Source organism: Ziziphus jujuba, chromosome 5 (assembly GCF_031755915.1).
Source record: "Ziziphus jujuba cultivar Dongzao chromosome 5, ASM3175591v1".
Classification (NCBI taxonomy): domain Eukaryota; kingdom Viridiplantae; phylum Streptophyta; class Magnoliopsida; order Rosales; family Rhamnaceae; genus Ziziphus; species Ziziphus jujuba.
The window spans coordinates 30883740-30896951 of NC_083383.1; the positions used below are offsets into that span (position 1 = coordinate 30883740).

A 13212-nucleotide genomic window follows, 5' to 3' on the forward strand; every position below is an offset into this window, starting at 1 on the left:
ATAAAAATAAATAAATAAATAAAATAACTATTCAAATTAAATTAACATTGTTTAGAATCTTTGGTAAATGTTTATTCTTTCAAAAACTTCTTGAAATTAAAGAGAAATTATTTGACAAGTATCGAATCGCATTTCTTTTTTATTCCCCTTCCCATTTTATTTTTATTTTTGAAGGTTAAAAAAAACCATTATTAAGCATCTTTAATTAGAGATAAAGCAACATTTATATAGCTTTTTTTTTTTTAATAGAAAAGAAACTCTATTAATAAGTTTTCCTAAGACATGTTAAATATTAGTAAAAAGAAATTAATAATCTTAACCGTAGTCCAATTGAAACTAATTGCAGCAATAAGAAAACCCTGTTTAGTACTACCCTCTATATTTAACTAATTTTAGGTAAAATGTAAAATATAATGTATCATTGTATCCTATAGCCTATACTCTTTTTTCAAGTACACAATATTCCCATCATAATTAGTTTCAACTGTGTGTATATATGCTGGTGTGTATGAGAGAGAGAGAGAGAAAGGGGTGGGGTTTTCTTTTTTAATATTTAATTTTTTGGTAATAGAGAGAGAGAGAGAGAGAGAGAGAGAGAGAGAGAGAGAGAGAGAGAGAGAGAGAGAGAGGTTTGCAAGACTTATGTAACTACTATATAGAGAACCTTAAGAAGATGGAAAAGGAATATTAAATTTTCCAGGGGAAAAAAAATAAAAAAAAAATTCTATCCTGCGTTTACTAGTTGACCAAACAAACACCGTGTGTCAAGCACAAAAACAAAACAAAACAAAAGAAGGGAAAAAAAAAAGAAAAAAAAAAGAAAAAAAGAAAAACCCTTCCTTCTCTACCAGACCCAACAGCCTTGTACGGTCACCATGCACCAGTAGCCACTAATCTCTCAACCAAAACCTTTTCCAACTCCAACAAGATCAAGATCAAGATCAAGAAAGGAAAATATTGCATATATTTCTATACTTCTTTCTATATATATAACTATAAGAAGAAAAAAATGGAAGGAGACAGAGGGGTTCCAAATTATGAGCTTCAAGTCTCATTCTCTGCTACCCCTCCACCACCTATCCATGAAATGGGATTTGTCCAGTTTGAAGATCATAACCAGGTTTTGAGCTTCTTATCTCCTAACAACAACAACAACAACAACAACAACAACAACAATTCTCACTCAACTACTCCGCCTCTCAACGGCGGTTCCACTGCAACCACCACTTCTGCTGCCGCCGCCGCTGCCACCGCCACCACTATGGGATTTGGTCACGGTGATCATCTTGCTGCCAGATCTTCTTGGAATAACGACCAGGTTATAAATTGTAGATATTTATATATATATATATATATATATATATATATATATATATAAATATTAATCGAAAATTAAAGAAATTCATATAGCTAGAAATATTTTTGAGATTTTTTTTTGGTTAATTTTAAATTAATTATTTTTGTTTATCCATTTTCATTTTGTTAATAAACTTTGCATTGTGCTATATTAAAACAGGTGGGTACGTTGGATCCCAAGGGTATTAATAATGATGAAAATTGCAGTACCGGTAATGCTAGCGATGGCAGCAATTCGTGGTGGGACTCTTTCTCCTCTCTCCTTCTCTCTGTTTAAAAACCTATATACACATATACATAATATATATATATATATATATATATATATATATATATATATATGAGAATATTCTGTTAAATGACAATGAACAACTTATGTTGTTCAATTGTCTCTTAATTATATGTAATCTCGTATGAAATATCACATAGATTACATATAATTAGGCAACCAGTATAAAACAACTATATATATGTGTGTGTGTGTGTGTCATATTTATTTTATTAGGTGTTGTTGCTTAGTTTATTTTGGCATCTAGCTCCGATTCCATATTATTTATGAAAACTCAGTACGTCCATGCAGAAAGGGCACACGTATTTAATAATATATATGTATTGCATATATTATTGAAGCTGATAATGATATTGTAGAAAAGCCAAGAAGATCTGGAAAGCAATTATTGTGTATATATATATATATATATAATGGAAGAGATTGAGGTTTCTGGATCCTCTCTTGTGAAGCTGGCTAGGTATTATTAATAAATTGGGAGAAAAATGAATAATGACAGGTGGAGGAGCTCAACCTCAGAGAAAAGCAAAGTGAAAGTGAGAAGAAAGCTGAGGGAACCAAGGTTCTGTTTCCAAACCAGAAGCGATGTGGATGTGCTTGATGATGGTTATAAGTGGAGGAAATATGGTCAGAAAGTTGTCAAGAACAGCCTCCATCCTAGGTACCTAATTCCAAATTTATTTTATTATTTCATCCATTCGTTGCTTATATATACAACTAGAACATATAATACTAATTAAAATTAATTGGATCTATTTTACTTTTGGTTTTTGATTTGGGAATTGATCAAATGATTTTTCACACTAATTTTGAGTTTATTTGAGTTATATACTGCTTGCATGCTTTGAATTAGTTAATGGAAGAAAAGTAAAACATACATATGAACTGATGAATGATAACGATTTAAAGAAATGTTACACTGAAGATAATTAATAAAAGTAAAATGTAAAAAAATATTCATCATATAAAACTAGAAAAAAATTAATTTAAGTTTCTTTACATTAATTAAACCTTAATTGAAATAATTACTTGATTAATTAGCTATGTAGGCCTAGGCAATCAAATTTTGAATGCTTAATTTATACAGTCTGAAGTTTCAATCACTTAACTACAGTTAATTAAGTTTAATTATTGAATACCAATTAATTATGACCATATATTAGATACAAAATATGCTCAATATTGCTGCATTATGAACATAATGTATAGGAGGATGGATAACTTCGCACTAGTATTAAAATTAAGGTTATAGAGGCCATGAAAATTATAGGATATATAGGGTGTCGTATTATATATATCCCCCATAATATTTCTTCTTTAATCGATGTCATAATCTTTTTTCTTCCCCTCTTTTATGAACTTCCAATTGTCTTATTCTCTTATGCACGTGCTCATCATTCGCCAGCCGTGTAGAAGATACTTCTACTATTTCTATGCTCGATCCATAAACAAAATAGAATAGAAATTAATCAAGTTGAAATCAAATCCTAGCCTGCAATAAGAGCAAATATTTATGAAGACATTACCATCATTTAAGCACCTGACATGTACACATTTCTTACATAGCAAAGAACACATTCTTGTGAACTCTTCTAACATATGCTTTCCATAGAACATAAAAATATTAACATAAAATCCCACAAACCAAAAACATTTTAAAACACACTTAACATCCACTATGCATTTTTAGGCGATGTTTGACCATGAGATATAAGACAGTTTTCTAGTTTTGAAACCAAACATTTTGTTAAGAAATTAATTAAGGTTGATTTTAAAACTAGAAAATTCGTTTTTTAGTTCATGTGCAAAAAGGGCTAATCTCTTAAAAAAAAGACAAGTTTAGGTCTTATCCAACAATTTAAGATTACATTTACTTCAAGCTAAGACCATTTATATTTTAAGAATAACTGTATTAATTTTTTGGTTATATACATAAGACAAGGAAAAACATACAGAAGTAACAGAACCATGCACCTAAGGAAGATGAAACCATTACCAGGGTTTATTGAACCTTCGAGGTGCTATAGAGGGAAAAAAAAAAAAAAAATAAATAAACTGATCGATGACTTAATACAAGATTAGTGGCTAAATGATTCAAGGAGAAAATCAAAGTGGGTTTGCTTAGCAAGTAGGTTATACCATTTTTTATTTCGTTTATGAGTATAATTATTTATCAAATATCAAATAAATGATTAAAAATATGTTAATTTATTCATGAGTATCTTAATTAAAATACTAAACAATAAACAAAAGACTAAAAATAATAATTTGCTATTCAAAAATCTTAATTTTTTGATAACTTGAATGGACAAAATTCCATTCAAAGATTAAGTCAACTTGTACTCATAGTAGCTAGACTAAATAGTAACATATTAAGAGCTTAATGAAATCTAGAGTTGAGATAAAATGTAGAATTTGACATTTTTGGGAGCAAGGTAGGAGGCCAAATGTGAATCAGCTTTTCTTAGGAGCAATAACTCTTCTTTTCCTTTTCTATAAAGTAATTTCCACTTTAAATCAACTTATATTGCTGATTAGATCATTTTTACCTTGTTATGAACAAATAATTTTCTATCTTTAGTTAGTTTCCATCTCTTTCAAAATTTTTTCCTTATATCTGTTGGATAATTGGGGCTTAAGTAAGATTATGACATTTTATCTCAGTACACTTTCTTTTTTTTTTTTTTTTTTCCTCTTTAAATATCGATCGAGATCATCACCAACCTCTTTCCAATAGCTCTTGGTTTCAAACACAAAAAAGAAAATTAAATTAATTGTTGATCGACCTTATTAAATGAACCAAAATACTATAAGAGCTACCATGCATGCAATGACTGCTTCTCCTATTCAGGTTAATTGGTTTCCATTCCTAATTTTTTTTTTTTTTCATTCAAACCTATATATATCAAGGCCTTAAAACAATTGCCTAGTGTTTGATGTCAGATGGATGATTTTAGCTGCCCTACTTATTTTTCATGTAAGAGAGTGATCAAGTTAGCAAATAAAAAGAATAATGCATCGTTGCAAGTACTAATTATCAATTACATGAATGTTAATTGCTAGAATTTCATAGAAAATGCTGAGCTAGTTTCTGCTACCATAATTTAGTGTATTTTCATATGGTATTTGTTCATTTTTATACATTTAATTATAAATTTTCAACTGTATGTTCTATTATAATGCTTTTAGATAAAAAGCGGTGGTTGACATATTTTTTATTTATTTATTTTTTTTTGGGATTAACGGCAGAAGTTATTACCGTTGTACGTACAATAATTGTCGAGTAAAGAAAAGGGTGGAACGACTTTCAGAGGATTGTCGTATGGTAATCACAACTTATGAAGGTAGACACAACCACTCTCCTTGTGATGACTCAAATTCCTCCGAACATGAATGTTTTAGCTCCTTTTAATTTATACACATTATATATATAGCTAAATTAGAGAGAACAAAAACATTAACTTATTGTAATATTCCAGTATGTATTATTAGCTTTGTGACAATCTTTGTCAAATTGATTTTGAGGGATTGCCATCCTATTAAGTTTCCGAAGGTTCTATATCCTTGTTCATATATAATATAAATGTCATCCTCTTGCCGTTGATGTTTATGCATAAACACACGATGATAGCTTCGTTTTTAGGCAACATGTTTAATATACATATAAAGCAGCCTAGAATATCTTTAGCTTTGCTGCCCAATAGAATATTATACTATATAGTCATTCTTTTATCATACTTTATTATGAGGACCTTGATTATCATTAATTAAATTTTGAATTATTTTAAACATTTAGATTTAAAAATTAATTGGTAAACTATATGTGTTTAATGAAATATTTAAATTGTACAAGGAAAAAGTAAACCGTATATAGACTTATATAAATTCCAAATCTATTTTTATATTTTATCATTTGAAATGATTTAAAAACTAATAAGAAAGATTTGATAGAAAACAATAAAGATGGTTTTTACTTGAGAATATATATATTTTAATTAAACTCACATTTGGTTATGCTGATGGTTTTAACATTAATTTTTTTTATTAATTTTTATTTCTTTAAAAATTAAAAATTAAAAATCAATTAATAAGCTAATATAAATTTATTGACATACCAAAATTTTATTTAAAAATAATATATCCTATAAAACTTAATTAAGTATAAATATATTATTAAATTTCATCTATTAAAACAAATCAATAATTGATAAAGAAAATTCTTATATTAAAATCATCGTTAACGTAATATGAGATTGGTTATATATATATATATATATATACACTGATAAATTGGTTGTATATATATATATATATATTATAGTGATTAGTGAAACCCTTCGTCTGAGTTTACATTTACAAACTATATAGTATGCGAACATTTATAATCCATAAATTCGGCAGGAATTTATAATTTCCTTAGATTGTTCACCCCACTCAAAATTATGTTTATTTGTTATACCATTTCTCAAATTATTTCCAGTCCAACTTTGAAGGTAATTAAAGCCTAAAGTATATAAATATGAAAGAATTGTAAACCCCCTATAGCCAAACATCTACATTCTATACTAGCTAGCTAGCCAGCCGATTCACCTGAAGGAGGGCCTAACAAGTCACAGCACCTGAAATATTCCTTTTTTCTTTTTTCTTTTTGTTTTTTTGGGAACACTCTCTAATTATACTCATATATATAACCCAATATATATTTGTATTGTGTGTTTAATTATTACCAAATAATCAACATTTTATTATTGATTCATTTATTGTTGTTGTTCAATATAATGTGTAAAGGCATGCACCTATATATGTTCATGTAATGCAAAAGAAAAAATGTAAAAAACAAAACTAGAAACAAAAACATAACGTAAAAAAGAGCTAAAACTTTCGGTGCTGAATGACTTCACAAATCACAATCCAATATCTGGAGGGTAGTTCATTTTCTTAATTAAATTCTAAAACGTAATGAATCTGTCTAGTTTGCCAACAGCTGAAGTAATTTGTTTGTGACAACATACAAATTGGAAAGTCAGGCGCTGTATAATTAATGAGGTTGGCAATATATTGATGGAAACTAAAATTATATAAAGTCCGATCACATCAATTAATTTCAACACTACTAGTACATCCATATTCTTATAATTTGTTCAAAATATTGTAAGTCTATGACTATGAGCCTACCACTTTCGGTGAAAAGGATAGATCGATAGAGATGAATTTTAAAAGGAAAAATTGAAATTTATAGTCTAGGATCTTCGAAAATCAATATATCTGTATGTCTATCTTCGAATTCAGCGTCATTAAGACCAAAGAAGTTTAAGTGATGTGTATCATTTCCCAAGCATCTTAGCATGTTTTGAAGTACATATACAAATTGGTGATAGATAAATTTGATTATCATTTTATTCAGCCAAAAAAAAAAAAAAAAGAGTTTGTCGTTCATTTTAGAATGATCCATTTTATTTTATTTTATTTATTTATTTATTTATTTTCACTAAGGAAAGAGATTCATGGTTGTCTTTAAAAAGCTATGGCATAATTCATTTGTTTGTTAAAAGAAGAAAGAAATTGTTTTAAGGGGCTCAATCAATGTTATGTCTTTTGATTATAGAAGGCTGTGTGAAACTGTGAATGAATGCAAGGGTTATTGCATCCTTGATTTGGGAGAGGGCAAATATGTGAATCAGCCAGCTTAATGACTTTTCATCAGGTAAAGATTATCCTTAATTTTATATTTTATCATATGGCTTGTTTTCACAGGTTGATGAGTCACAACGAAGATTGCATATTCCTGAATTTCCTTTTCCCAGACCTTGACAGCCAAAACCCAAAAAAAAAAAAAAAAAAAAAAAAAAAAAACACAAATTCCACAAGAATCTCTCACAGAAAAACACATTTCATTTTAAAAGCAGAACTTATAACTACCACTTTTCATTGTAACTCTGATTCTTCCACCATTCTTGAACTGCAAGATTCAGAATGATAAGAATGAATAATTTTTTTGGTTCTTTATTTAAATTATTCTCTTCATTTATTTATTTATTTTTATTTTGCAGTTACGTAACAATTATTTTGATTTTGTAAAACAAGTTTTCTGAATTTCTGTTTTTCTGACTGTGAAAAAGCACATGGATTTATTGTACTATTATAAATTAAATTGCTCATCAGTGATTATGTTTAGGAAAATATTAATTATAATATATCTACATGTTCTGATACTATGATAAGAACACTAAAGCTAGATATAAAAATGCTCTAAAGAAACTATTATTAATTTCCCAAAAAAGAAAAAAAAGAAAAAAAAGAAAAGTTGCCCAATTGTTCAAAAAGAAAACTTTTTTTTTTTTATTGTACATGGCCAAACAAGAGTTGGGATTTTTCAGAGTTGTGTAAATGTTAACCACATATCATGTGAATCCAATTCCAGCACGGCACGCACGAGTCTTCCAGTTAAAAAACAGAGAAAAAAAATAAAAAGAAAAAAGAAAGATGAAAAATTGAGCTCTTCCTTATGCAGCTTCACCAGAAAAGATAAGCATATTAATATAGCAGAACTATCAATTATTTTCAAGCATACAGCATCTTCACATCACCAAACAATGAACCACAGGAAAATGGCACACTTAGAGTCAAAAAATAGCAGAAAGCAAGTACAAGAAATCTTGCCAGATATAACAGTGAATGAGAGGATGGTCATCGTATCCAATGAGAATCTTCCTTTGCTCAAACATTTGCTATGATAATTGTCCTGCATCAACTAATCAAAATGATCGACCACTAACATCTTGTCCTGTAAAGTTATGCAGCTAACAAAAGTAAAAAGTTTGGTGGAAATCATTATTATAATCTGTCTTTGTTCCTTTTGGAGGTAACTCAGAAGCATCTCCTTTTCGAGTTTGCCACTGGATGTCATAGAAGCACAAAGACATTCATTATTTATTACTCCTACATGAAAATGAAATGTCACAAGGAAAACAAAGCCACTTTATTAGGAGGAATAAATGAATGAATAAATCCCTTTACCAGAAAAGTGCTATCATGTCTAGGATGGTTCATCCCTAACTAGTCTTGCTCTTACAGATGGTAATTTGACTCCAAGACATTCTTCATCTAACAGTAACCAAACAATCTTTTTACCAACCAGAGAATATGTGAACCTCCATGTGGCCTCTCCATGAATAAGTATACATGAAACCTGTCCAACTTTTATGTCTCCACCCTCAAAATAATGTGCAAAATAAAGTAGGAGATTCTACAAATTTGGATGCTATAAACTGAAATAATCCTAGAATTCTTTTTCCTATGCATGTAACACTGTTTTCCAGAATAAATTAGATGTAAAACTAATAGCACTATGAATCTACAGAAGCAGAAAGGTTCTTAAATCCAATATCCTAGGCTAAGGAGAAAGATGTCAAAATGAAAATCCACATAATACTGGGATCCTCACTCCTCAGGGCTTGCTAGATCACAGGACTAAAAGCTTATTAATAACATGGTCAATTTTAAACAATAACAGATTCTAACAAAAATCAAGGCTAAAACTTAAAAGGTCTGTATAACTCATAAAAGTATCATAAGGTGTAACCCTCAGTATACAAGAACCATCATTATCAAGTTAGAAAACTTTCAGCATATTATTTAGCTTGATATACGCACTTTTAAGCCTGTAACAACCAAAACCATTCCTTGAGTGATTCTTTATCCTTTTGCACTGCTCTATTTTTATCTGACTGAATCCCATTCTGAATCAGGCAAAAGACCAAAAGTCGAAATAGCTAAAAGGGTGCACTCATTAGAGTTACCGAAAGGGAATGCAACATAAATAGCAGATGGGTAATCTTCTCTTCTGCAATTGTAGCTTTTAAATACACTTTACTTGTGTTGCCAATTAAAAGAGAGGTAAAGTTCTATATTTTGGGATTTAAACTGTTTTGCACACAGGAAACCCTATTTAAACGATGATACTTTGCTCATCATCAATTTTATTAAAAAAATAATTGAAAATAAAATTACAAGGATGATGAAATAGTACCATGTCAAGAGATATGGCCAAACATCATAGTTTTGTGTAAGAGGATATTGAATAGTTATAAGAGAGTTTAAATACATGCCCAACCCAGCAGAAACAAATTTTATAAATTTCATATTTTAGTGGCCAAACGAGGATATTTATGTACCACATCCAACTTCAGATGCTGCTTTCTGAAAGCCAACTATCAAAGTTAATTAATGAATTGTCAAGAGATAATAGGTTTTCAGGAAATGGTAGTCCTTTGATTAACTAAGAAGTGGAAACTCAGGCTCCTAAAAAGCATTCCACTCACTAATACTGACACTGAACCAGCTTGCAACACACAGAATTCTTAAGACTTCATCCAAATGCTCGCAATAGCTCAATCAGCCCAGTAGGGCTGCTAATTTTTGATGAAGTAATGGAACAATGCTCAAAGCATTGTAGAAAGCAGCATCTACTGGGTAATGGGTAGATATGGAGATAATAATCTTGTAGATACTCTTGCATCTGAAAGAGGCTCCAATAATCTGGTTTTTTTTTTTTTTTTTTCCTCCTTTGGCATCTACCCTGCTTGTTCTTATGTTTCTAGGGCTTTTTCTTACTAATTCTACCAAGTCTTCGTTGATAAACTAATTTTCCTTCAACTGATTTTCTAAACTTACAATAGAGACAACAAGTCCTGGCTTCCATGGAAGCTATAAACTAGACTGATCACAAAATCAGAAACATTTTGTCAGTATATGATAAAAATCCATTATTGTTTTTACATTTTGTGATTCAATAGCATGCTATCATAGATAAATAACAATGCATATATCTGATTGAAATGAAAGACATAAAAAAAGATATAAGTAAAACAAGGAAGTTCAGAAGAAATTAGCTTATATTACTATGGCTGATATACAAATTTGGTTTTGAGAGGCAAGTTTCTTCAAATGAGCATTGATTTAAAGGGAGTTCCTAAATAACCATCGGCCAAAAAAGAGTAAAAGTATTACCTAAAGAATAAAAGACCAAAAAAAAGTAGAAGACTCTAAAATAAATGCTCATGCCTAGAATCCTTGCCAACATAAATTCAGATACATATCAGTGTTACCAAGACCAAAAATCAAACAGAGAACTTCTATCTGATAGATCAAATTGATTTAAAAAATTCTAAAATCATTTCTCTCTTTTTATAATTGTTGACAAATATGTTGTCAAGTTTCAACAATTCTATACATTTGTGCATCAGTAAAACACTAGTAACTTACAAAGAAGATTATGGAGTGTACTTAATAAACTTTACACTAGATTCAGGGTTCCAAGATCACAATTAAGATAAAGAACTCATCTGTATAAATCTTTGAGCCTCGTCAACGCGACCAAAGCGTGTAAGAAGTCCTATCATCATAGTGTATTGTTCTTTAGATGCCTTAATTTTATATTTACGAGACATCAAATTGAAGATCTGGCAAGCTTCATCAACAAGTCCAGCTTGGTCACATATAGATAAAACTACTTCGAAAGTGAAAGGGTTTGGTGTAAAACCTTTAGATGCCATCTGATCAAAAAGATCAATAGCATCTTGATACAGGCCGTTATATCTATAAGCCTCTATTATTGCTGTCCATGTCATTGAACCTTTGATGGGGATATTCTCAAAAACCAAGTTTGCAATATCAAGTACTCCACAACTCCCATACATTTTCATAATTTCAGCTGAAACAAAATGGACAGAGTCAAAATCTTTCTTCAAGGCTTGTCCGTGAATCTCCTTCCCAAGCTTCAAATTTTTTAGTTCACAACAAACACTCAGCATCCTGGCCATTGCAACCGTATCTGGCCTGTGCTTTGATAAGAGCATTGATCTAATCACACTGAGTGCCTCGTGTAGACAACCATTATCAACATATGAATCAATCATAGCTGTCCATAGAATCACATTCCTCTTCTCCAAACCTTCAAACAGTTTTATACTATAGTTCAAGATGCCACACTTTGAGTACATTATCATCAAGGAAGAAACTACAGATACATTGGGCAAGAAACAATTCTTCACAGAATAAGCATGAATCTCTTTCCCTCGCTTTAAAGCTCTCAATTCTGCACAAACTGGAAGCACAGTGGCAACCGTGACAACATCAGGCACAAACCCTTCCTGCTGCATCCAAATGATTGATCTCAGTGCCTGCTCGAGCCTCCCATTTGTAACATAACCCGAAATCAAAGCAGTCCAACAAATAGCATTCCTCTCCTTTGAGCGATAAAAAACCCGTCTTCCTGATTCCATGTCTCCACACTTGCAATACATATCAATCAAGGCAGACTGAATGAATATTTGCTTTGAATAACTTTTTGTCTTTAACACACAAGCATGGACCTCCCTGCCTAGTTTATGGGACCAAACTTCCCCAATTATAGGAAGAATGGTAGTCAAGATAACGGAATTTGGCCTCAACCCTTCATCTATCATCCTCCTTACATACTCTAAAGCTTCTGTATGCAGCCTGTTGTGTGCAAAACCCGCAATCATCACTCCCCAAACTACAATATCTCTCTCCTGAATTTCTTCAAATACTCGACGAGCAAGCTTAATCTTGCCACATTTAAAGTACATATCAATCAAACTAGTCCTTAGAATAGCACTGTCAATCAAACCATTTTTAATCAAAAGGGCATGAGTCTTCAAACCTTGTGCAAACGCTGATGCACCAGCAAAGCTCTTGATGACATTGGAGAAAGTATAAACATTCAACTCAATCCCCAATGCACGCATTTCCGAATATGTACTAAGAACATCACGGTATCTACGCCCACCCGCAATTACAGAGCCTCTAAGCAATGCATTCCATGGGTACACACTCCCGCTAGAACATTCGCCGAACACCATCTGGGCATCTTCGAAGGCACCGCAAGAAGTATACATATGGACGAGTTTCGTGCGCAAAAACTCGTTGCTTTCCAGCCCATTCATCCGAATATGCGCATGGATCTTCTTCCCTTGAGCTAAGGACTTCGTACGGACACAAGCGGCGACAATGGAAGAGAAAGTGGTGGGGTTAACAGGGATACCTTGCTGGTTCAAGTAGTCCAAGATGGTGAAGACCTGGTCGAGCTTGTTCTGCCTGGCGAATCTCTGAATGTCCTCGTAGATGGCATGTGGGTTCTTGCTGTGGAGTGGCAGAGACTCAGGAAATGCGTCCTTCTCGGTGAAAGTCCGCGGCTTTTTGGATTTGGGTGAAGGTTTCTTGCGGCGGTGCTCGGTTGAAGGAGCTCGAGTTCCGACAATGGCTGACGCTGGTTTGGGTTTGAAAGTTGGGTAGTTACCATTGATGGGGGTGGAGGCGAAAGAGTTTGAAGGGAAAGCGTGAAGGGACATAGTCGAGCAGCTTACGGCTTCCATTCCATGAGAACTCTTCTGCTTCTATCTGTGGCTCCAAGGCTTGCTTGTGAGCAACTATCTGTGCAGAGAATGAAATAGTCCAGAAAAAGATTTTTCTTTTGTTTCTTTTTTTGATAAAGTCTCTTTTGCTCATCCATTTAATAAATGCATATATTTATATATACATTTTCT

At 31.6% G+C, this 13212-nt stretch overlaps 2 protein-coding genes across 2 annotated transcripts; one reads left to right on the plus strand and one right to left on the minus strand.

Moving 5' to 3' along the window:
* The first annotated feature begins 659 nt into the window (after positions 1-659).
* Positions 660-5255, plus strand: LOC132803814 (probable WRKY transcription factor 12). The gene is made up of 4 exons (XM_060817381.1): positions 660-1318; positions 1517-1596; positions 2145-2306; positions 4895-5255. Exons 1-4 carry the CDS (start codon positions 1010-1012, stop codon positions 5055-5057), a joined length of 714 nt encoding a protein of 237 aa, XP_060673364.1. The 5' UTR covers positions 660-1009; the 3' UTR covers positions 5058-5255.
* Positions 5256-10764: 5509 nt separating this feature from the next.
* Positions 10765-13169, minus strand: LOC132803893 (pentatricopeptide repeat-containing protein At1g71460, chloroplastic). The gene has a single exon (XM_060817699.1). It carries the CDS (start codon positions 13039-13041, stop codon positions 10972-10974), a length of 2070 nt encoding a protein of 689 aa, XP_060673682.1. The 5' UTR covers positions 13042-13169; the 3' UTR covers positions 10765-10971.
* Between the last annotated feature and the right edge of the window lie 43 nt (positions 13170-13212).